A 26,149-nucleotide genomic window follows, 5' to 3' on the forward strand; every position below is an offset into this window, starting at 1 on the left:
AGATACAGACTCTTCTATCACAAGTCTGCTGTTGCGCCTTCTTTAAACTTTCTACAAATGTTTAAAAAACCAATTCAGCCCCATAGACCTCCATGTTATGCATGTTCCTGCAGGGCATACTTGAGCAGGAGAGCTGTACTGTCTAATATGATAACGACTAGCCTGAGTCGGCTATTTAAATTTAAATTAATTACCTGTTCAGTTTCAGCTGCAGTAACCTTATATCAAGTGCTCAAGAGCGTCTCTGACTAAAGGCCACCATATTGGTAGGTACAGATCAAGAACATTTCCATCAGCAAAGAAGTTTCTATCAGAGAGTGGACTGGAGCTACAATTCTTTTTCCTTTTTTTTTTTTTTAATTTTTATTGCAATATAGTTGATTTACCATGTTGTGTTAGTTTCAGGTGTACAGCCATGTGAATCAGTTACACACATATCTACTCTTATTTAGAGTCTTACAATTCTTTTTTTTTTTTTAACATCTTTATTGGAGTTTAATTGTTTTACATTGTTGTGTTAGTTACTGCTATAACACAGTGAATCAGCTATGTGTATACATATATCCCCATATCCCCTCCCTCTTGTGTCTCCCTCCCACCCTCCCTATCCCACCCCTCTAGGTGGTCACAAAGCACCGAGCTGATCTCCCTGTGCTATGGTGGCTGCTTCCCACTATCTATCTATTTGACATTCGGTAATGTATATATGTCCATGCCACTCTCTCACTTCGTCCCAGCAAACGCTTCCCCCTCCCCATGTCCTCAAGTCCATTCTCTACATCTGCGTCTGTATTCCTGTCCTGCCCCTAGGTTCTTCAGAACCATTTTTTGTTTTTTTGGATTCAATATGTATGTGTTAGCATATGGTATTTGTTTTTCTCTTTCTGATTTACTTCACTCTGTATGACAGACTCTAGGTCCATCCTTTCAGCACAGATAACTCAATTTCTTTTCTTTTTATGGCTGAGTAATATTCCATGGTATATATGTGCCACATCTTCTTTATCCATTCATCTGTTGATGGACACTTAGGTTGCTTCCATGTCCTGGCTATTGTAAATAGAGCTGCAATGAACACTGTGATACATGTCTCTTTTTGAATTATGGTTTTCTCAGGGTATATGCCCAGTAGTGGGATTGCTGGGTCATATGGTAGTTCTATTTTTAATTTTTTAAGGAACCTCCATACTGTTCTCCATAGTGGCTGTATCCATTTACATTCCCACCAACAGTGCAAGAGGGTTCCCTTTTCTTCACACCCTCTCCAGCATTTATTGTTTGTAGATTATTTGATGATGGCCATTCTGAACAGTGTGAGGTTTGCATTTCTCTAATAAGTAGTGATGTTGAGCTTCCTTTCATGTGTTTCTTGGCAATCTGTATATCTTCTTTGAAGAAATGTCTATTTAGGTCTTCTGCCCATTTTTGGATTGGGTTGTTTGTTTTTAGGTTATTGAGCTGCATGAGCTGCTTGTATATTTTGGAGATTAATCCTTTGTCAGTTGCTTCATTTGTTACTATTTTCTTCCATTCTGAGGGTTGTATTTTCATCTTGTTTATGGTTTCCTTTGCTGTGCAAAAGCTTTTAAGTTTTATTAGGTCCCATTTGTTTATTTTTGTTTTTATTTCCATTTCTCTAGGAGGTGGGTCAAAAAGAATCTTTCTGTGATTTATGTCATAGAGTGTTCTGCCTATGTTTTGCTCTAAGTTTTATAGTGTCTGGCCTTACATTTAGGTCTTTAATACATTTTGAGTTTATTTTTGTGTACGGTATTAGGAAATGTTCTAATTTCATTCTTTTACATGTAGCTGTCCAGTTTTCCCAGCACCACTTATTGAAGAGGGTGTCTTTTCTCCATTGTATACTCTTGCCTCCTTTGTCAAAGATAAGGTGACCAAGTGTGTGTGGGTTTATCTCTGGGCTTTCTATCCTGTTGCATTCATTTATATTTCTATTTTTGTGCCAGTACCGTGCTCTCTTGATTACTGTAGCTTTGTAGTATAGTGAGAAGTCAAGGAGTCTGATTCTTCCATCTCTTTTTCTCTTTCTCAAGATTGCACTGGCTATTCGGGATCTTTTGTGTTTCCATACAAATTGTGAAAATTTCTTGTTCTAGATGTGTAAAATGCCATTGGTAGTTTGATAGGGATTGCATTGAATCTATAGATTGCTTTGGGTAGTATAGTCATTTTCACAATGTTGCTTCTTCCAATCCAAGAACATGGTATATCTCTCCATCTCTTTGTATGCTCTTTAATTTCTTTCATCAGTGTCTTATAGTTTTGTGCATACAGGTCTTTTGTCTCCTTGCGAAGGTTTATTACTAGGTATTTTATTCTTTTTGTTGCAGTGGTAAATGGGAGTGTTTCCTTAATTTGTCTTTCAAATTTTTCGTTGTTAGTGTACAGGAACACAGGAGATTTCTGTGCATTAATTTTGTATCCTGCTACTTTACCGAAATCATTGATTAGCTCTAGTAGTTTTCTGGTAGCATCTTTAGGATTCTCTATGTATAGTATCATGTCATCTGCAAACAGTGACAGTTTTACTTCTTTTCCAATTTTGACTCCTTTTATTTCTTTTTCTTCTCTGATTGCTGTGGCTAAAACTTCCAAAACTATGTTGAATAATAGCGGTGAGAGTGGGAAACCTTGTCTTGTTCCTGATCTTAGTGGAATGATGTTGGCTGTGGGTTTGTCATATATGGCCTTTATTATGTTGAGGTAAGTTCCCTCTATGCCTACTTTCTGGAGAGTTCTTATCATAAATGGATGTTGAATTTGTTGAAAGCTTTTTCTGCATCTATTGAGATTATCATATGGTTTTTATCCTTCAATTTGTTAATATGGTGTATCATATTGATTGATTTGGATATATTGAAAAATCTTTGCATTCCTGTGATAAACCCCACTTGATCATGGTGTATGATCCTTTCAATGTGCTATTGGATTCTGTTTGCTAGTATTTTGTTGAGGATTTTTGCATCTATATTCATCAGTGTTATTGGCCTGTAGTTTTCTTTCTTTGTAATATCTTTTTTTGGTTTTGGTATCAGGATGATGGTGTCCTCGTAGAATGAGTTTGGGAATGTTCCTCCCTGTCCTATACTCTGGAAGATTTTGAGAAGGATAGGTGTTAGCTCTTCTCTAAATGTTTGATAGAATTCACCTGTGAAACCATCTGGTCTTGGGCTTTTGTTTGTTGGAAGATTTTTAATCACAGTTTCAATTTCAGTGCTTGTGATTGGTCTGTTCATATTTTCTATTTCTTCCTGGTTCAGTCCCAGAAGGTTGTGCATCTCTAAGAATTTGTCCATTTCTTCCAGGTTGTCCATTTTATCAGCATATGGTTGCTTGTAGTAATGTCTTATGATCCTTTGTATTTCTGCAGTGTCAGTTGTTACTTCTCCTTTTTTCATTTCTAATTCTATTGATTTGAGTCTTCTCCCTTTTTTTTTGATGAGTCTGGCTAATGGTTTATCAATTTTGTTTATCTTCTCAAAGAACCAGCTTTTAGTTTCATTGATCTTTGCTATAGTTTTCTTCATTTCTTTTTCATTTATTTCTGATCTGATAGTTATGATTTTTTTCCTTCTGCTAACTTTGGGGGTTTTTTGTTCTTCTTTCTCTAATTGCTTAAGTATAAGGATAGTTTATTTATTTGAGATTATTCTTGATTCTTGAGGTAGGGTTTTATTCCTATATACTTCCCTCATAGAACTGCTTTTGCTGCATCCCATAGGTTTTGTGTCATTGTGTTTTCATGGTCATTTGTTTCTAGGTATTTTTCTATTTCTTCTTTGATTTCTTCAGTGATCTCTTGGTTATTTAGTAATGTGTTGTTTAGCCTCCATGTGTCTGTAATTTTTACATTTTTTTCCTGTAATTGATATCTAGTCTCATAGCATTGTTGTCAGAAAAGATACTTGATATGATTTCAATTTTCTTAAATTTACCAAGGCTTGATTTGTGACCCAAAATATGATCTATCCGGAAGAATGTTCCATGAGCACTTGAGAAGAAAGTATATTCTGTTGTTTTTGGATGGACTGTCCTATAAATATCAATTAAGTCCATCTTGTTTAATGTATCATGTAAAGCTTGTGTTAACTTATTTAATTTCATTTTGGTTGATCTGTCCATTGGTGAAAGTGGGGTGTTGAAGTCCCCTACTATGAATGTGTTACTGTTGATTTCCCCTTTTATGGCTGTTAGCATTTGCCTTATGTATTGCGGTGCTTCTATGTTGGCTGCATAAATATTTCAATTGTTATATCTTCTTCTTGGATTGATCCCTTGATATTTATGTAGTGTCCTTCTTTGTCTCTTGTAATAGTCTTAATTTAAAGTCTATTTTGTCTGATATGAGAATTGCTACTCCAGCTTTCTTTTGATTTCCATTTGCATGGAATATCTTTTTCCATCCCCTCACTTTCAGTCTGTATGTGTCCTTAGGTCTGAAGTGTGTCTCTTGCAAACAGTATATATACAGGTCTTGTTTTTGTATCCATTCAGCCAGCCTATGTCTTTTGGTTGGAGCATTTAATCCATTTACATTTAAGGTAATTATTGATATGTATGTTCCTATTACTATTTTCTTAATTGTTTTGGGTTTGTTATTGTAGGTCTTTTCCTTGTCTTGTGTTTCCTGCATAGAGAAGTTCCTTTAGCATTTGTTGTAAAGCTGGTTTGGTGGTGCTGAATTCTCTTAACTTTTGCTTATCTGTAAAGGTTTTAATTTCTCCATCAAATCTGCATGAGATCCTTGCTGGGTATAGTAATCTTGGTTGTAGGTTTTTCCCTTTCATCACTTTAAATATGTCCTGCCAGTCCCTTCTGGCTTGCAGAGTTTCTGCTGAGAGATCAGCTGTTAACCTTATGGGAATTCCCTTGTGTGTTATTTGTTGCTTTTCCCTTGCTTCTTTTAGTATTTTTCTTTGTATTTAATTTTTGATAGTTTGATTAATACGTGTCTTGGCATGTTTCCCCTTGGATTTATCCTGTATGGGACTCTCTGCACTTCCTGAACTTGATTGACTATTTCTTTTCCCATATTAGGGAAGTTTTCTACTATAATCTCTTAAAATATTTTCTCAGTCCCTTCCTATTTCTCTTCTTCTGGGACCCCTATAATTCGAATGTTGGTGCATTTAATGTTGTCCCAGAGGTCTCTGAGACTGTCCTCAATTCTTTCCTTTTTTTTTTTTTTCTTTATTCTGCTCTGTGGTAGTTATTTCCACTATTTTATCTTCCAGGTCACTTTTCCGTTCTTCTGCCTCAGTTATTCTGCTCTTGATTCCTTCTAGAGAATTTTAAATTTCATTTATTGTGTTGTTCATCATTGTTTGTTTGCTCTTTAGCTCTTCTAGGTCCTTGTTAAACATTTCTTGTATTTTGTCCATTCTATTTCCAAGATTTGGGATCATCTTTACTATTATTACTCTGAATTCTTTTTCAGGTATACTGCCTATTTCCTCTTCATTTATTTGGTCTGGTGGGTTTTTACCTTGCTCCTTCATCTGCTGTGTATTTCTCTGTCTTCTCATTTTGCCTCTCTTACGGTTTTTGGGGTCTCCTTTTTGCAAGCTGCAAGTTCGTAATTCCCGTTGTTTTGGGGATCTTCCCCCAGTGGCTAAAGTTGTTTCAGTGGGTTGTGTACGCTTCCTGGTAGAGGGGACTGGTGCCTATTTTCTGGTGGATGAAGCTGAATCTCGTCTTCCTGGTGGGCAGGACCACATCCGGTAATGTGTTTTGGGTTGTCTGTGAACTTATTGTGGTCTTTGGCAGCCTCTCTGCTAATGGTTGGGGTTGTGTTCCTGTCTTGTTAGTTGTTTGACATGGGGTGTCCAGCACTGGAGCTTGCTGGTCATTGGGTGGAGCTGGGTCTTAGCATTGAGACGGAAATCTCTGGGAGACCTCTCACTCTCACTGATTGATATTACTTGGGGCCAAGAGGTCTCTGGTGGTCCAGTGTCCTGAACTCGGCTCTCTCACCTCAGAGGCTCAGGCCTGACCCCTGGTTGGAGTACCAAGATGCTGTCAGCCACATGGCAGTGAAATGTGGCTGTCTCCATTATGAAGTCAGATTATAAGGGTCTACAATAGCTGTTCAGCTACAACAGGCTGACTTGGAAGCACTTTGTCTATGAGGCTCTCTCCAGCAGCTGGTGGCTAAAAGAGTAGGTCTCTGTGTGTGCTGCCAGAACCTTACACATTTATATAGAGTTCTTCACTGGTTTCAGTCACGGATTTGGTACAGATGGTCTCAAGAACATCTTACTCTCTCAAGGCTGTGTGCTTGAAACTGCTCCTAAGCCTGAGGGTCTACAAGCTGAAGGAAGATGAGACTGCCCAGGGTGGCCTGAAAGCCATGATTCTTGCCACGAACCCTGCTGTTGCTGTCATGGAATCCAGCTTCCCCCGCTGCTCTGCAATCAGTTTTCAGTGAGGCTTTCTCTCTGTGCTGATGAGATTCCTGCTACTTGACTTGCCCAAAGCCATAGAGCCCTTAAATGTTGGGGCTGTGATGCAAACCCAGCCAATCTGGCTCCAAGGTCGGTGTCACCTCACCCTAAATGCCTCACCCCTGTGAGCCACCTCCTCAGACCTGCACTGCCACAGGAAGAGTCGCCTGCATTCTTACAATTTTTAAATAATGTACTTTGGGGTTTGCCATATGGGTGATTTGGGATATATTACCTAATAGAAAAATTTTATGTAGCTGTGAGCATTCAGGGTTTAGTTATTTCGTGTTTGGTGACATCTCATGGATGAACAACCAGAATAAGTGATTTCAGAGTTGTGTTGAGATGTGTTTTCTTGCTGTGTACTTTTACGTGCTGTGCTTCTTAGGAGTGGTTTCATGCGCAAACCAAGTAGAATGTTCAACCTACATTATTTTTTCTACTCGAGCCTAATATAATGTCACTGATATTTAGAACATTTCAGGAAGTTTGCACATGAAACTGTTTCCCTACTGAGGGCATGCGGCTTGAAGGTGAAAAGTGGGAGGGCTTTTGCTTTTCACCTTATACCTTTCTGTGCTCTTTGAATTTTCTAACAAAGTGTTACTTTCATTTAAAAAAGTGAAAACTGAACTAGTTACACAAAAAGTAAGCAAAAACACTGCTTTTATAAATAACTAAGACAACATCATATCTGTTATACTATGGGAGTGTCTAATTTTTCCATTTATTGAGAGTTTATTATGTGAAAACCTTTTTGCCGGGTTCTCTTGGTTAATGGCTATGAAAGCAATGGAGCATTTTTCCATGCTTTTAAGGGCGTTGTTTCTAAGTAGCAGAGATGGGTGCAAATAAGGATTGTTAAGTGCATGTCTACAGCAGCACAGGAAATCCTCCATCTTCCTTGTAGTCCATTGTTATAGGTAAAAGAGGTTTTCTGGATGCCTGAAAATTCTCATGTGGTGGTATGTCCAGGGTTACTGCCATATCAATTCCACATGTTTATCTCCCCATCAAACCCAGCCAGTGCCCCGCTTACTGGTTCCCAGGGTCTGCAGAGCTCTTTCCTGAGCTGTCTTTGGACACCAAGTCCATCCCCACTGGTGCTGTGTGGCTTGCCTCCCCTTCTGTTCCCACTTCGTAGCTCTTCCTCAGAGGACGTTTCTGATGCTAAAAGCAAAGTTCTCCTCTCCTCTGTTTCCCTTGTGTCTACTTTCACCTCTGCCATTTGGACTTGGGATGCATTACTGATGAGTCAACAAATTACTTTCAACCAGGGAGCTAACAGAAATAACACAATTTTTTACTCATTTGCGGCATTCCTTGGTCACCTGATACCATGGATGCCATTCTGGGTGCTTACTGTTTGTTGATATGCTGATAAAACAAACCAAAGATTTCATTTCAAAGACAAAATAAAATTAAGATTGACATGGAAAATACATAGTATATATGAGGTCAGGGTAATAAATGAGGTCAGGGTAATTTGACATTTAGAGAATTAAAAACAAGAGAGAACATGGAAGCTCTTGATGCCAATTATACCCTTCAGGTGTAGAGATTCAAAACAACTTTCTTTCCTTAGGACACATAGAGTTGGACTATAATGCCATTTTACTGAATGTTATAAATAAACACATCAAAAAACACCTTTGCATTTTGCTGTTTGTATGGAGGCTGACCACTTTCCTGCCCGTGTATCTATAAGCTGGAATCATCTGAACTTGTCAATGAGAAGGTAACTAAACGATCACTGGCAGTCACGTGGGTTTGCTAAGGGTCTAGTCTAACACTATTAAATCTCATCTCATGGACATTCTGGAAAATTGAACTTTAAGGCATTGAAATATATTTTATAGAAAGGTGAATTTTGCAGACTCTACCAGGATACATTTCCCTATAAAATGAATCTCTCTGAAACTTCCTTTGTACTGTTTAGACAGTTAATCTGATAGCTTGACTTGAGGCTTAAAAATAGCCGTATTTTGTACCTATAATACTCCTTATCAAAATCTATCCTAAGGAAATAACCTTAGGATAGAGTTTAAAAGATTAACAAGTAGGATGTTCATTACACAATAATTATACAGGGAAAAAAAAAGAAAATAATCCAAATGTCTAATATTAGATAAGTGGTTAAATATATAACGTTCATGTATTGTAAGCCTATGCTGTCATTAAAAATCATGTGCATTTTTAAAAGTATGTATAAGTCCAAGGGAAGTTCTATACAAAATTACTTTAACTAAGTTATCCAGACTTTTTAAAATGCACATATACAAATAGAAAATAAAAGACTGGTACATGATGACCACTATTAATATTTTGATATGCTTCTCCTTGATGGAATTCTGGGTTTTTTTCCATTTTAAAGAAATTTCCCCAATTTTCCTGATGACCTAAAGAATGATTGATTTAATTTTAAAAAGTCATTTGCCAGTTTTCTTGCTCACCCACCTTTCCTTTATGCCAGTACCTAACTTAAGAGCCATCTAAAAAAGGAAGTTGCAAAGATGATGAGGAATTAAAGGGAAGGCTAGCCTCTATTCACTCTGCAGCACATATTATTTTGATTTTTGCAGATACAATATCTTGTCCCAAGGCAATCAAAAGCAAACAAATAAAAAAAGCAAACAAAATCAGTATTTCTAGGAGCATGATGACTTGCTGCCTTTAAACTGTGGTTGCAGAACGGCTCCACATTTCAGGAATCATGGAAGCTTCAAACGAATGTCATTATCAGTGATGGCCTTTTAAAAGTGATGGGAAGAAAATAGTCCCTTTAAAGTACAGAAGCAGCTTTGCAATGGCCCTACTGTGCAATCACAGGGGAAGGCACAAGCCTTGCGAGATGTTTACACATTGTTGGAATCTGAGGTATTCAAACCTGCCATCACAAAGCCACTGTCATTTATTATAGCGTCCTGGTTCCGGGTACTCTGCTGAGCAGAAAGGAGCATTACAAGAAAACAAGGGGAACGGGGATTTGAAAGACTCAAATTAAAATCCGAGTTTAGAAAAGACTTCATTAACAAAATAGAAAAATTAAAGGTACTATGAGAGATTCCTGTGTCACTGGAATTCAGCTAGCTCAGACATCCTTAGTGGATTTCTAGCTAAATCCCCATAGCTCTAAGGACTTAATTAGAAATCCACTTTCTACCTGCCAGTAACTTCAAGTAGTGTTTGCTTTGTGAGCTGGGCAAGTAACTTAACCTTTCTGAGTCTCAGTTTGTTATCTGAGTGCATGATAATAGCACCTAAACTCGTGGGTGGCTAAGAGCAGGTCAATAATTTATCACAATATGTGCAATGTTTAAAAAATAAAATAAGTATCAGTTCTCCTAATAGTCACTATTTTAGAGTATTCATGCACATCTGATCTCTCAAAAATATAAATGCTTGAAAATTAAGAGTAGTACATCTCTCCTTAATTGTAGCTGTACTTGAAGGAAAAACAGCTACCTTTACAGGCTGTTCAAGCTTTAAGATCTTATAAAATGATCTAATATCTATTTAATTATGACTGACAAGCTGCTACTAGATGCAGGAGGTTACATTGCACAAACGTTCCACTCTACGTGATGATGAATAGTAACCCCAGAGTCAAAGCTATTAGCTGAAGTTTTTCACCCAGTCTCAGCACAATTTTAACCACATGTGTTTGGTGTGTGTGTGTGTGTGCATGTGTGTGTAAGGCATGCATGAGTGTGTATATTTAACTTTCCTATCTTTACTAGCTTTTGTGGAGAGACTACACTGAAATAATAATGCTAATGACACAGTGATTTTTCTGAGGTTGGGTAATTCTCCAATGCTCACGTATCTTCTGTTTCTTTCCTTCCCCTAGGGACAGGACATAGGTGGGTCTTAGCTTGCCAGAGATAATATGGAGAATGTCTGTTTTCTGGATTTTTACTTACTGTTGCTATTGGTAGCAACTTAGTATTGGGAGCAACTTTTTTGAATTTCTTCTCCTCCTAACCCACCTGTCACTCAATCCTGAGGCAAGCCACCCACGCCTGACTTTTTTTTGTCCTCCCAGGCAAGATGAAGTACTTCCATATCAGTGAATAGGTAGAAACAGTTTTCTGAACCATTCTGGTTGCCACTATCAAACGCCAGCTCAAATCACATAGGATATTAACCAGAGTGAGTCAAAGGGCCTTCAAGAAAGGATGAGGGGCTTCCCTGGTGGCGCAGTGGTTGAGAGCCCGCCTGCCGATGCAGGGAACACGGGTTCGTGCCCCGGTCCGGGAGGATCCCACATGCCGCGGAGCGGCTGGGCCCGTGAGCCATGGCCGTTGAGCCTGCACCTCCGGAGCCTGTGCTCCGCAACGGGAGAGGCCACGACAGTGAGAGGCCCGCGTACCGCAAAAAAAAATAAAGTCAGGATGAGAATTTGTCTCTTACTGACTGCTATTTAGACATTCCTAAGCCACAGCGGCCCCAGGAGAGCTTCTCAGTTTGACTATAGAGGTTGCATGGGAAAAAAATATTTTGATAAAATCACCTGTTTGGATAGAGAAGGTTGGATAACCCTCTACTCACATAGTGGCACAAAAGCTTTGAATTTGTAGGAAGATGGTATAAATGAAGGTAGGAGAAAACAATGTGTGTGTGTGTGTGTGTGTATGCATATATATACTCGTTCATTAATTATTTGTGTAGGTATGTATTGCTCACCAGAACATTGCTTGCCCTACTCTCATTTATGGTATCTTCATACAAAGCAGAAAGCATTAGGTCACTATATTGCAGTGGACATGGGTGAAAGTGAACCCCGGGGCAGCCTCACTGCTACCACCACCACTACCGCATGGTTCTTTGACTCCGTATTTCAGCCTCTCCCGTCTTCTCACAAAACGTTGACTTTTTTCTCTCTCCTTAATATGTTGAGATATGAACATTTTCATTGCTGTGCATAAGAAAATGAGACTCAAAGTGGGGAACCTAAGTGGTAAAAATATGCATTTTTTAATATTGGACTCAGTAAAGGTATCATTTTAAAGAGAGAAACGTATGGCTCTAAACCTGTTCCGTGTGTGCATTGCCTCTTATTGAAGACATGGGTGATTGACACGGAGCTGGAGGGCCCTCAGCATCTTTTCTTCATTGATATGGAATGATTCTGAGAGGCAGGCCCAAGAACCAGAAGTTAAGAATTTCTCTTTTTTTCTATGCTTCCAGAACTGATAACAATCTAATAAATACAATTAGGAAGGTGAAACCCCTAAATCAGGATTTAGAAAACCAGAATGGCAGAAAGGACATCAATGATTACAAGAGAAAATTTCATAGCAAAAACATATGGCTAAATGAGAAAAGTAAAGAATACTTATCAACTCCAAGGAGAAGGAAATTGTGAGCAAAGTTTTTGAAAGCAAACTGCTATCCTGAATTTTATTGTTTAAAAAAAGCAAATCTTGATAAGTAGAATTACATTAGTTATGTGGGACAGCCAAAAGATGTGACTGGTTTAATAAAAAGAAGGGTTTCTTTACAGTGTATCTGCTTAGCCGGTGAATCCCCCCGTTTTTTACTCATTTGTTTATATTTGAAATTTCATAGCCAATCAGTGTGAACTTTGCTATTCTAATAGGACTTTTTTTTCCAGAGTCATTGAGATCTCTATACAATTACTCTCCCTCTTTGATCCTAAACCCCATAGCCAGGAAAGCTTGTTTGTATTCTATTTAGAAAGTGGGCATTTAATTAGTGCCACTTCTGTAAACACACCGTGTTTAAACTGATTACACTTGTTACACCTCACCTCCAACTACACCTGTAGCAACTAAATCACTCTTCCTCATCAGCTATCATTTATGTCTCGTTAGCATCAAGAGGAAATGAAAAGAAGTCACACCCATTTAATTTCATCTCAGGACTTTTAAGTTTAGTTCCTGTACTGATGGTGCTTATTTGTAAAACAGGACATTATAAAAAGATGAGTGATTAAGTCATGTTATATAAGGTGATCAGAGCACATTGTTACAGTTTTCTATGTCATAAGCATATTTCAAGCATAATCCCTGGAAGAACTGCATTCAAACTCGGCATCACATCATGTTGTGTTGTTGTATCGTTTCCTGGAGGAGATTACTAACTAAGATTTTCCCCCTCTTTTTTCTTTTCTGAATACTCCTGGCAGGTACTAAGCACAAAACGATGCTAGAAGCTCGGAACGGCAGTGGGACTATCAAAGCCTTCCCTAGGGTAGGTGTGAAAGGCAAAGGACCAGTGAATAAGGGGAATACAGGCCTGCAGAACAAAACGTTTCACTGTGAAATCTGTGATGTGCACGTCAACTCGGAAACACAGCTTAAACAGGTAGGCGGTACCCATTCTAGAAGTGAAAACAGATGGGGGTCATGCACGAGCAGACTGTGTGCTTCCTCTGTTCCCTTTCTTTTCTGCTTTTCTCTCCCATCCAACCATCCATCCATCCATCCATCCATCCATCCGTCCATCCATCCATCCACTTAGCTTCTTATTCACTCTCCTTATTTATTTATGCATATTTTGGTTGGTTAAAGGAATACTAAAATGTAATGGCTTCTAAGATCTTTCTGAAATTGCCTGAAGTGAGTCTGTGCTATTTTTGTATATGAAGAGTGGGAGGAAAGGGGGTAGTAGATCTTTTCTTTACCAGGTTTCCCACTCAAAAGTGTTGATTTCCTTTAAAGGTCAAATTTCAATGTTCCATTTTTACTTGTTTAGATATTTACATGCTACCACTAATTTTATGCTGTGCTCTTCTTTTATTTTATGTACTCTATTACATGGTGGTGTACTGTATTTCTAAATCCTGCAGCCACCTGCTAACAAGATGACTAATCCTGTTGCATTCACTTTTACTCTGAATAGCCTTCCAAAGAGATCAGTTCTACGTTTCTAGTTGAAGTCCCAGCCCTCATATAGTGTTGTGTTTTATATGCAGACGTACATTCTTGCACTGATTTTTACACACCTTAGTTATTTATCTTTAGAATTTAAGGGGTTGACATTTGGCTGTACAAATGTGAGGATAAATATTAGTATGGAAATAAATTCATGCCCGCCTGGCCATCTTTGTTTATTTGCACATAAAATTCCTTCAGACATTTATTTCCTTTGTAAATGTCCATAAAACAAGATCTATGCAGTAATAAGGAAAAATGCTGGGAAAAAGAAGACCCTGCTATTTGTTTAAAATAGACTAAAACGGCTAGCACAAAGGTATCTCTCCTCAAAGCATCAGCGTCTGAGGACAAAAGTGCACGCTCTTGTATTTTTGTCTTTCTTCAACTTGCATGAAATAATTAATATCCTGCCCCAGGTTAAAACAATATTTATGAAGGGTTTGGGGGATAATTTTTTTAAAGCTGTCATTTTTAATTGCTTTTAATAGCATATTAGCAGTAGAAGGCACAAAGACAGAGCTGCTGGGAAGCCCCCGAAACCTAAATACAGTCCTTACAACAAACTGCAGAAGGCAGCACATCCGCTGGGGGTGAGTGTCCTTTTTGCTTCCCAATAGAGAGTAGCCTTTCTTTCTTTTTTTTTATTTAATAAATTTATTTATTTGTCTATATTTTATTTTTGGCTGCATTGGGTCTTCGTTGCTGCACACAGGCTTTCTCTAGTTGTGGTGAGCGGGGGCTACTCATGGTTGCGGAACGTGGGCTTCTCACTGCGGTGGCCTCTCTTGTTGTGGAGCATGGGCTCTAGGTGCCCGGGCTTCAGTAGTTGTGGCACGCAGGCTCAGTAGTTGTGGCACACGGGCTTCATTGCTCCGTGGCATGTGGGATCTTCCCGGACCAGGGCTCCAAACCGTGTCCCCTGCATTGGCAGGAGGATCCTTAGCCACTGTACCACTAGGGAAGCCTGAGAATAGCCTTTCATGTCCTGCAGTCTACTCACTGAACTTGGATTTTTTTTTGTCAGTTACTAAATGAAATGAATGGAAGATACCTAAGTAAAGACAAACAATTGATTTGAAAGTCCAACTCCTACTCCACCAACAGAATCATTGGTTTCGTGAGTTGTTTGAGTGTTTTGTCACCATTAGCCAAAGTCCGACATCTTATCTTTTTAGTTGGGCACAGGTTTACAGCAGAGCATGGGGGTAGGAGGAAAACCAAACTCTTTTGTGTCAGGTAGGTAATCGCATGAAATCTGGACTTGAGGTTAGTGGATACTATTAGGAAAAGATCGGTGAAAACAAATTCTTGCATCTCCTTTTTAAGGTCTTCAGGAGACAAAGCACCAGTATTGTTGATTCCCTCAACAATTTTGTCTTTTGAATAACACACTCTCAAAGACATGGCTCCTTTTAAAAATTATTCACCTAAGGACACTATCTAAGGCCTGGGAAATATTTCCTGAGACATGCCCTCTTGTTTTAGATTAGTAAACATATTAGTACTGATGTCCTGGCCTAGAATTTTTGTAGGATTTTAGGGGAAGTCTGTAAACCTCCTGAAATCTTAAGCTAATATTTATAAGCATATGCTTTTGTTCTGGTTGAAATGACGATAGCTTACATCTAAGAGACCCAGGGCTCTGCATTGTTTAGCTGTAATAAACCATAACTCTGTGCATAAAAAAATTAAGATGAAGAACAATTGATCTACAGTATGTGCTGAATTATGCATTTTGAAATCTGTTTTCTTCAAAATAGATCTTATTAATAATCAGTGCTACTGTGTGCTGCTGACACGTGAAAATACAGTTAAAGGAAAACTGTAGTCATCCATTATGAGACCTCAGAATGAGTTGACCCAATTAATTTTGTAGCATCACCCATTTTTATGCAAATGAAGTCATTTTACTCTCTTGCATAGAATCAATTTTAGCTGCATTGAGTGGCTGTGAATTCTGCATGGAACTGATGTTTCAGCACCACTAGTCATAACCTGAGTGCTCTTTCTGACCTACGTAGATGAAGCTTTCAACAATCAAGTGAATGGTTCTTAAATAAACAGAGAAGTCAAACTGTGTTAATGTTAGCTTCCAAACCTCCTGTTTAACTGTCACTGTTACTATTTCCATAAACGGGACCATTCCCTTCCTGAGAACAGCCATCTTACTAATGCTACTAGTCAGAGAATGAACTGATTTTATATAGTAGGTTTGGGAGAATGTTGCTACCAATGAAAGCAAAACATGTCAAACTTTTAGGGAAGATAAGTTTTCTTTGCTTCTTTATTGAAAGTGGAATTTCATTATTTTTATAATGTCTCTTGATTGGTACTCACATCTTACTAGGATACTCACTTGACATACTTGCATAGTCTAATAGTAGCTGACAGCATTAATTAATCTCTCTTTAAAAATGTCTATACCCTGCTAGTTAAAATGTGTGTAAAGAGTGCAGTAAAAAATTCCCTGTTTTTTCTCAAGATGAATACTTTCCACACGAAGTATATTTATCACAAAAATAAAATAGAGAGCTGGAACTCCTGGCTTGGGGTCTCTTCCCTCCGCCATCACTAAACTGCCCTGGAGCCCAAAGGGAGGGTGGCCTCACTGAGGCTGCCAGCTCTGGAAGGGCCCCAGCAGCCAAAACTGCAGCAGTCCTGGGGACCATGGGTCGGATCACTCATCCTGGGGTAAGCCAGCTGCCATGTCATGAGGACACTCAAGCAGCCCTAAGGTGAGATCCATGTAGCAATGAACTGAGGCCTCCTACCTAGAGTCACATGACCGTGTAGATGACAGGCTTTTGGCACTCCAGCCAGGCATGAGGGCTGTACCTCTGAGGTGGGAGAGCCAAGTTCAGGACAGTGGTCCACAAGAGACCTCCCAGCTCCACATAATATCAAATGACGAAAATCTCCCAGAGATCTCCATCTCGACACCAAGACCCAGCTCCACTCAACGACCAGCAAGCTACAGTGCTGGACACCCTATGCCAAACAACTAGCAAGACAGGAACACAAACCCATCCTTTAGCACAGAAACTGTCTAAAATCATAAAAAAGCCACAGACACCCCAAAACACACCGCCGGACATGGACCTGCCCACCAGAAAGACAAGATCCAGCCTTATCCACCAGAACACAGGCACTAGTCCCCTCCACCAGGAAGCCAACACAACCCACTGAACCAATCTTAGCCACTGGGGACAGACACCAAAAACAATGGGAACTAGGAACCTGCAGCCTGCAAAAAGGAGACCCCCAAACACAGTAAGTTAAGCAAAATGAGAAGACAGAAAAACACACAGCAGACAAAGGAGCAACATAAAAACCCACCAGACCTAACAAAAGAAGAGGAAATAGGCAGTCTACCTGAAAAAGAATTCAGAATAATGATAGTAAAGATGATCCAAAATCTTGGAAATAGAATGGACAAAATACAGGAAATGTTTAACAAGGACTTAGGAGAACTAAAGAGCAAACAAACAGTGATGAACAACACAATAAATGAAATTAAAAATTCGTTAGAAGGGATCAATAGCAGAATAACTGAGGCAGAAGAACAGGTAAGTGACCTGGAAGATAAAATAGTGGAAATGACTACTGCAGAGCAGAATAAAGAAAAAAGAATGAAGAGAATTGAGGACAATCTCAGAGACATCTGGAACAACATTAAACGCACCAACATTCAAATTATAGGGCTCTCAGAGGAAGAAGAGAAAAAGAAAGGGACTGAGAAAATATTTCAAGAGATTATAGTTGAAAACGTCCCTAATATGGGAAAGGAAATAGATAATCAAGTCTAGAAAGTGCAGAGAGTCCCATACAGGATAAATCCAAGGAGAAACATGCCAAGACACATATTAATCAAACTATCAAAAATTAAATACAAAGAAAAAATATTAAAAGCAGCAAGGGAAAAACATCAAATAACACACAAGGGAATCCCCATAAGGTTAACAGCTGATCTCTCAGCAGAAACTCTGCAAGCCAGAAGGGACTGGCAGGACATATTTAAAGTGACGAAAGGGGAAAACCTACAATCAAGATTACTCTGCCCAGCAAGGACCTCATGCAGATTTTACTGAGAAATTGAAACCTTAACAGACAAGCAAAGCTAAGAGAATTCAGCATCACCAACCCAGCTTTACAACAAATGCTAAAGGAACTTCTCTAAACAGAAAACACAAGAGAAGTAAAAGACCTACAATAACAAACCCAAAACAATTAAGAAAATGGTAATAGGAACATGCATATCAATAATTACCTTAAATGTAAATGGATTAATTACTCCCACCAAAAGACATAGAATGGCTAAATGGATACAAAAACAAGACCAGTATATATGCTGCCTACAAGAGACCCACCTCAGACCTAAGGACACATACAGACTGAAAGTGAGGGGATGGAAAAAGATATTCCATGCAAATGGAAATCAAAAGAAAGCTGGAGTAGCAATTCTCATATCAGACAAAATAGACTTTAAAACAAAGACTATTACGAGAGACAAAGAAGGACATTACATAATGATCAAGAGATCAATCCAAGAAGAAGATATAACAACTGTAAATATTTCTGCACCCAACATAGGAGCACCTCAATACATAAGGCAAATACTAACAGCCATAAAAGGGGAAATCGACAGTAACACATTCATAGTAGGGGACTTTAACACCCCACTTTCACCATTGGACAGATCACCCAAAATGAAATTAAATAAGGAAACAGAAGCTTTAAATGATACATTAAACAAGATGGACTTAATTGATATTTATAGGACATTCCATACAAAAACAACAGAATACACTTTCTTCTCAAGTGCTCATGGAACATTCTTCCGGATAGATCATATTTTGGGTCACAAATCAAGCCTTGGTAAATTTAAGAAAATTGAAATCAGATCAAGTATCTTTTCTGACCACAATGCTGTGAGACTAAATATCAATTACAGGAAAAAAGCTGTAAAAAATAAAACCACATGGAGGCTAAACAATACACTACTTAATAACCAAGAGATAAGTGAAGAAATCAAAGAGGAAATCAAACAAATCTAGAAACAAATGACAATGAAACACGATGATCCATAACCTATGGGATGCAGCAAAAGCAGTTCTAAGAGGGAATTTTATAGCAATACAATCCTACCTTAAGAAACAAGAAATATCTCAAATAAACAACCTAACCTTACACCTAAAGCAATTAGAGAAAGAAGAACAAAAAACCCCCCAAAGTTAGCAGAAGGAAAGATATCATAAAAATCAGATCAGACATAAATGAAAAAGAAATGAAGGAAACTCTAGCAAAGGTCAATAAAACTAAAAGCTGGTTCTTTGAGAAGATAAACAAAAATGATAAACCATTATCCAGACTCATCAAGAAAAAAAAGGGAGAAGACTCAAATCAATGGAATTAGAAATGAAAAAAGGAGAAGTAACAATTGACACTGCAGAAATACAAAGCATCAAGAGAGATTACTTCAAGCACCTATATGCCAATAAAATGGACAACCTGGAAGAAACGGACAAATTCATAGAAATGCACAACCTTCCGAGATTGAACCAGGAGGAAATACAAAATATGAACAGACCAATCACAAGCACTGAAATTGAAACTGTGATTTAAAATATTCCAAAAAAACAAAAGCCGAGGACCAGATGGCTTCACAGGCAAATTCTATCAAACATTTAGAGAAGAGCTAACACCTATCCTTCTCAAACTCTTCCAAAATATAGCAGACGGAGGAATGTTCCCAAACTCATTCTACGAGGCCACCATCACCCTGATACCAAAACCAGACAAAATGTCACAAAGAAAGAAATTTATAGGCCAGTATCACTGATGAACATAGACGCAAAAATCCTCAACAAAATACTAGCAAACAGAATTCAACAGCACATTAAAAGAATCATACAACATGATCAAGTGGGGTTTATCCCAGGAATGCAAGGATTCTTCAATATATGCAAATCAATCAATGTGATACACCTTATCAAAAAATTGAAGGAGAAAAACCATATGATCAACTCAATAGATGAAGAGAAAATGTTCGACAAAATTCAACACCCATTTATGATAAAAAAAAAACCTCCAGAAAGTAGGCTTAGAGGGAACTTTCCTCAACATAATAAAGGCCATATATGACAAACCCACAGCCAACATTGTCCTCAATGGTGAAAAACTGAAACCATTTCCACTAAGATCAGGAACAAGACAAGGTTGCCCACTCTCACCACTGTTATTCAACATCGTTTTGGAAGTTTTAGCCACAGCAATCAGTGAAGAAAAAGATATAAAAGGAATCCAAATCGGAAAGGAAGAAGTAAAGCTGTCATTGTGTGCAGATGACATGACACTATACATAGAGAATCCTAAAGATGCTACCAGAAAACTACTAGAGCTAATCAATGAATTTGGTAAAGTAGCAGGATACAAAATTAGTGCACAGAAATCTCTGGCATTCTTATACACTAATGATGAAAATCAGAAAGTGAAATTAAGAAAACACTCCCATTTACCATTGCAACAAAAAGAATAAAATATCTAGGAATAAACCTACCTAAGGAGAAAAAAGACCTGTATGCAGAAAATTATAAGACACTGATGAAAGAAATTAAAGATGATACAAAAAGATGGAGAGATATACCATGTCCTTGGATTGGAAGAATCAACATTATGAAAATGACTCTACTACCCAAAGCAATCTACAGATTCAATGCAATCCCTATCAAACTACCACTGGTATTTTTCACAGAACTAGAACAAAACATATCACAATTTGCATGGAAAAACAAAAGACCCTGAATAGTGAAAGCACTCTTGAGAAAGAAAAACGGAGCTGGAGGAATCAGGCTCCCTGACTTCAGACTATACTACAAAGCTACAGTAATCAAGACAGTATGGTACTGGCACAAAAACAGGAATATAGATCAATGGAATAGGATAGAAAGCCCAGAGATAAACCCATGCACATATGGACACCTTATCTTTGATAAAGGAGGCAAGAATACACAGTGGAGAAAGGACAGCCTCTTCAATAAGTGGTGCTGGGAAAACTGGACAGCTACATGTAAAATAATGAAATTAGAACATTCCCTAACACCATACACAAAAATAAACTCAAAATGGATTAAATACCTAAATGTAAGGCCAGACACTATCAAACTCTTAGAGGAAAACGTAGGCAGAACACTCTAGGACATAAATCACAGCAAGATCCTTTTTGACCCACCTCCTAGAGAAATGGAAATAAAAACAAAAATATACAAATGAAACCTAATGAAACTTAAAAGCTTTTGCACAACAAAGGAAACCATAAACAAAACGAAAAGGCAACCCTCAGAATGGGAGAAAATATTTGCAAATGAAGCAATTTACAAAGGATTATTCTCCAGAATTTACAAGCAGCTCATGCAGCTCAAGATCAAAAAAACAAACACCCCAATCCAAAAATGCAGAGAAGACGTAAATAGACATTTCTCCAAAGAAGATATTCAGATTGCCAACAAACACATGAAAGAATGCTCAACATCATTAATCATTAGAGAAATGCAAATCAAAACTACAATGATGTATCACCTCACACCTTTCAGAATTGCCATCATCAAAAAATCTACAAACAATAAATGCTGGAGAGGGTGTGGAGTAAAGGGAACCCTGTTGCACTGTTGGTGGGAATGTAAATTGATGCAGCCACTATGGAGAAGAGTATGGAGGTTTCTTAAAAAATTTAAAATAGAACTACCATATGACCCAACAATCCCACTACTGGACATATTCCCTGAGAAAACCATAATTCAAAAAGAGTCATGTACCACAATGTTCATTGCAGCTCTATTTACAATAGCCAGGACATGGAAGCAGCCTAAGTGTCCATCAACAGGTGAATGGATAAAGAAGATATGGCACATATATACAATGGAATATTACTCAGCCATAAGAAGAAACGAAATTGAATTATTTGTAGTGAGGTGGATGGACCTAGAGTCTGTCATACAGAGTGAAGTAAGTCAGAAAGAGAAAAACAAATACGGTATGCTAACACATATATATGGAATCTAAAAAAAAAAAAAGGTCATGAAGGACCTAGGGGCAAGACGGGAATAAAGACGCAGATTTCCTGGAGAATGGACTTGAGTATAGGGGGAGGGGGAAGGGTAAGCTGGACAAAGTGAGAGAGTGGCGTGGACATATATACACTACCAAACGTAAAATAGATAGCTGGTGGGAAGCAGCCGCATAGCACAGGGAGGTCAGCTCGGTGCTTTGTGACCACCTAGAGGGGTGGGATAGGGAGGGTGGGAGGGAGGGAGACGCAAGACGGAAGAGATATGGGGACCTATGAATATGTATAACTGATTCACTTTGTTATAAAGCAGAAAGTAACACACCATTGTAAAGAAATTATACTCCAATAAGGATGTTAAAAAAATAAAATAAAATAAAGTACTTTCCTGGAGGACTTTGTAATATCATAGGTCAAGCCATTTTCTGGGATCTTCCAATTTTCCCAAAAGGAAAGATGTTCTACACTTTACATTATTTTTTAAAATTTATTTTATTGAAATACAGTTGATTTACAATGGTGTGTTAATTTCTGCTGTAAAGCAAAGTGATTCAGTTATATATATATATATATATATATATATATATATTCTTTTTCATATTCTTTTCCATTTTGGTTTATCTCAGGATATTGAATATAGGTTTCCCACTTTGCGTGATTTTTATCATCAGTTCCCAGGTGTGAGTTTATCTTTGTATTTGTTGACTGCTGTATTTTAAAAGCTGCTCACCCTTTTGGATTCTCATTGTAGACTCTAAGACTTTTGTTCATCTACTCTTTTTTTTCCCCCCTACCTTGCAGGTAAAATTAGTATTTTCAAAAGAACCTTCAAAGCCTTTGGCTCCACGAATTCTACCAAACCCTCTGGCAGCTGCAGCGGCTGCTGCGGCTGTGGCAGTGAATTCCCCCTTCAGCCTCCGAACTGCTCCAGCAGCCACACTGTTCCAGACTTCTGCAGTCCCTCCAGCCCTCCTGCGGCCAGCTCCTGGACCCATTCGGACCGCCCACACTCCTGTGCTGTTTGCTCCTTACTGAATTCCAAATGGGAGTAACTGTACTGCAATAATTTTTCAAAAAACACAAAACAAAAAGAGAACTATGCAGTGTTTATTTATAGTTTAAAGTATACCTGAAGAGCCAGGACTTTTGATAGTGAATTGAAAAGATTATTAAAAAAAAAAAAAAAAGGAGGGAGGTTTAGGGGTGGGAGGGAGGGGTGGTATTTTCTCCAAATTAAAGCATTCCTCTTGAACATTGAGTGTTTTAGAAGTGATCTCCAGCATTGACTTGTAGTGGTATCTAGAACTTCTGAAGCCTTTGTGACTGTGCTTTTGGGCACTTGTTTCCCCCTGCATTGTCTTTCCTGCTTTATGAGACAGCTATATATTGTCTAAGGGCATTAACTGGTTCCAATGTATATATAACAATTTACTCTGTAGATTAAAATAATACAAAAAAAAAAAAAAGGAAAAGAAAAAAACACAAAAAACAAAAGCAACACTGTGAATAGTAGTACCCGTGCTGTTCCTCTTGCTATGACAGCAATTCCTGGGTATTTATCCCAACAAAAGTAGATACAGTAGATGTCTTGTAAAAACAATAGTGCTGTGTCTCAATCTATGCCACTAGGTTTTCAAGAATTGCAAAAGGTAGAATGAACAACTATTTCATGCCTGTAAGCAGTCAAAAACTAAACACCACCGGATGGTGTGGGGAAGGTCCCTGGTTCGCATTCTCCCATCTTACCCAGCTTGGAGATGACTTTAAGTTCAGAAAAAAAGAACATGGCTAAGCATAGAGGTGGGAGAGATTAATAAAAATGGTTTCTTAGAAAGTACTTTTCCCTCCCCCTGGAACAGTGTTGCTGGAAATAGGAAGTGTTTGTAAAGCACCTATATCTGAAAACAGGTAAACCCGTGCATCATAGGTGTTCAGAAAGAAATCAGTATAACAATTCTGTTTCAAGGATAATGGATGATCCTAACCTAGCATGATAATGCAAAGTAAAGATTTTTCTTAGTGCATATCCAATAAAAACAAAGAATATTGCATCTTTGCAATATCCCCTTTATATCAAACCAGTAGGGTTGTCTCTTCAGCAAAGGTTTCTGCTTTGACTATGATGGTAGACATTAGCTATTGTTGTGGGGGGTTTTGTTGTTTTTTTAGATTTCCTACTGACATGATATAAACAATTAATATATATTTAAATATTAGTAAAACAAAAAAATGAATCTGCATTAATTTCAGACCAAGGATGTAGAGTTAAAAAAATACTGGTAAGATGCATTTGACCATCATTTCTCTAGCGGAGTTGTGAAACACTGACAGCCTTCAATATTCACCATAAGGCTGAAAGGAGTTGATGTTTTACCTTTAAAACAAGATTTTTCAGGGGTATATATAAATATATGTATATTGTATATATGTTAGAAAGATTAAGAGAATAACTTATAAAAAGAAAATCTATATAAAATAATTATATAACCATCCCGTGTTACATGTTATCATTAAGTTGGTAACAAATGGCATAAAAATAGCTGTGCCTTTAATTTGTGATAAAGGCTATTTGCTTTTTCCCATAGAAAGCTAACATGTACCTATCATTATGATGGGGTTCAATGCAGCCAGTCTGTTGCATTAAGAATAATGACACTCAAACTCAGAACAATGAAAACATGTACAAATCCACCCTACCAGATTTAGGTTTAGAGGAAAAAAAAATATTTTTGAAAGGTTTTGTAAAGACTATTTAAAAATATAGGGAAAGGCTGCGTATGGCCTTCCTGAAACTGCTCTTATCTAAACTGTAGTAGACTTTTGAGAGGTCTAAAGACTCAAGGTGAAACGATTTGAGAGATGGGTATTTAGTATTTGTCATTTTATATTTAAGAAACACCCATAACATGCTTGGTGCTCAATGTTAAACATGGTCTTTGGAGTTCTTCTCCACCATCTAGCTAAAGACATTTGTCATATAAATATATCTTTAAAGCAGTTGACTTTATAGAACTTTTGTTAAACAACCAACCAAAAGAAAAAAGGAAGGAAGGAAGGGAGGAAGAAAGGAAGGAAAAGAAAAGAAAAAGTATTCCATCAGTCTTTGGTAAGAGGAATTGCAAACCATACATCTTCTGCCTGAACATGTTCGTTACAATTGAAATTTGTTTTTGAAAGTATCTGGTGATATTGCATCTGCCAGTATCTCTACTTTCTGGTGTTAGTAAGTGTTTCCTTTTTCCACCCTCAGACCCTGCTAGTTCAGCCAGGAGAGAGTTAGCTCATGAATTCTGTTGTTTGGGGCTGTCTATATCCTGTGTGACCAGATTCTGACCGTTTTGAACTTCAGTTTCCTCTTTCTGCTTTGTCGAATATTTTCATCGTTCACTATGTCAGCCTGAATCCCTATCCACCTACATTTACACCTCTAAAAACCTCTCTTTCTGTTGGAGAACTTAGTGTCAATTGATGAAATCTTACTACAATGTACTTTTGCTGTTCTTCCCCATTTTCACCAAAGTGAAAGAGCCAGTCCACTAGAAGTCAGGGCCGGTGGGATACAAGAGTCCTGGATCACAAGGCGTTACTAACTTTAATGATTTGCTGGGAAACAAACAAATCAGCCATATTTTCTCCATCAGCCATAGGAGAAACCTCAGAAATACCTAAACCCCTTCTGCCTCACTTCACTATGGAACCATTTTTGTTTAAATGGTCTCTAAAATTGGAGTTGTAATCATCAGTTGTCTTTTACTCACTACCTAATAAAGGATGAAGCCTAACCATGGAACTTATGGTGGATTCTCTGTGAATTGGTTCCCAACATTCCATGTATTTATTAACACCAGATCCATATCTACCATTGTTCAGACTGCTATAAAGCTCTATCCTTTCCCTTAGGGAACTTCTTTTCATGAATAAAGATCAGTAATTCCGATTGATCAGCAGTGGTCCTCTGAACATCCCTGAGGGGGGTCTTACTTTATGGTTATACGTTCCTTCCCATGCATCATACCCATGGCAGGGATGGGATAGATAAAACATCTCCAATTTCATTTGCAACAAATATAAATGCACTGCAAGAGTCAAATGCCTCTGGAAAAAGCATTCTTGCACCTCATCCAGATTACCCAGACAACTGGAAACAGTCTTTGGGAAGGCACCGTATTTCTCTTCCGAGAAAGCAGGTGATTACAAGTGACAAATCGCTCCTCTCACTGCTCCTGAACTTTGAAGAGTGGTTGTTGTGTACACCTAAGCACAGTTGTGTACACAGTTGGCTTTGGGCAATTTATATCATCACTGACTCATCTCAAATGATGCAATCTTCAGGTACCGTTGGGTTTCCGTTCCTCTCTTGCAATAATTCATTGCCGTTATCATCAGAGATATAATTTGGTTTTTAGAAAGGTGCTACATATTTTGTTGCCAAGGAACTATTTAGCCAAGAGAGCATTTATACTCATTTGGAAATTAAAAGAGCAGGAAATCACAACACAAAGGAGTAAAAATGAAAAGGTTTTAAAAAAGGATTATTCAGAGTTTATTGTGGATGTGCTCATGTATGTTTTTAAGGTACAGAACCAGCCCACAGTAGAGGTGGGCATTAAATTTCACTTACAATTAATAGCTTAAATTAATATATTTGTCTCCACACCCATGGAGTGTTTCAACTTTCCTGAAGAAATCAGATCGGAAAGCTAAAAAATGACTCTGGTATA

At 38.0% G+C, this 26,149-nt stretch overlaps 1 protein-coding gene across 1 annotated transcript in view; it reads left to right on the top strand.

The window, feature by feature from the left end:
- ZNF385D (zinc finger protein 385D) overlaps positions 1-22,624 on the top strand; it is a 335,124-nt gene extending 312,500 nt beyond the window's left edge. Inside the window, exons 6-8 of the mRNA XM_082655440.1 lie at positions 12,616-12,794; positions 13,855-13,956; positions 22,230-22,624. Of these exons, the coding sequence (XP_082511566.1) occupies positions 12,616-12,794; positions 13,855-13,956; positions 22,230-22,463 (515 nt within the window). The 3' untranslated portion in view covers positions 22,464-22,624. The remainder of the gene's footprint in view (positions 1-12,615; positions 12,795-13,854; positions 13,957-22,229) is intronic.
- The last annotated feature ends 3,525 nt before the right edge of the window (positions 22,625-26,149 follow it).

Source organism: Grampus griseus (genome assembly GCF_964374135.1).
Source record: "Grampus griseus genome assembly, chromosome: 5".
Lineage (NCBI taxonomy): Eukaryota > Metazoa > Chordata > Mammalia > Artiodactyla > Delphinidae > Grampus > Grampus griseus.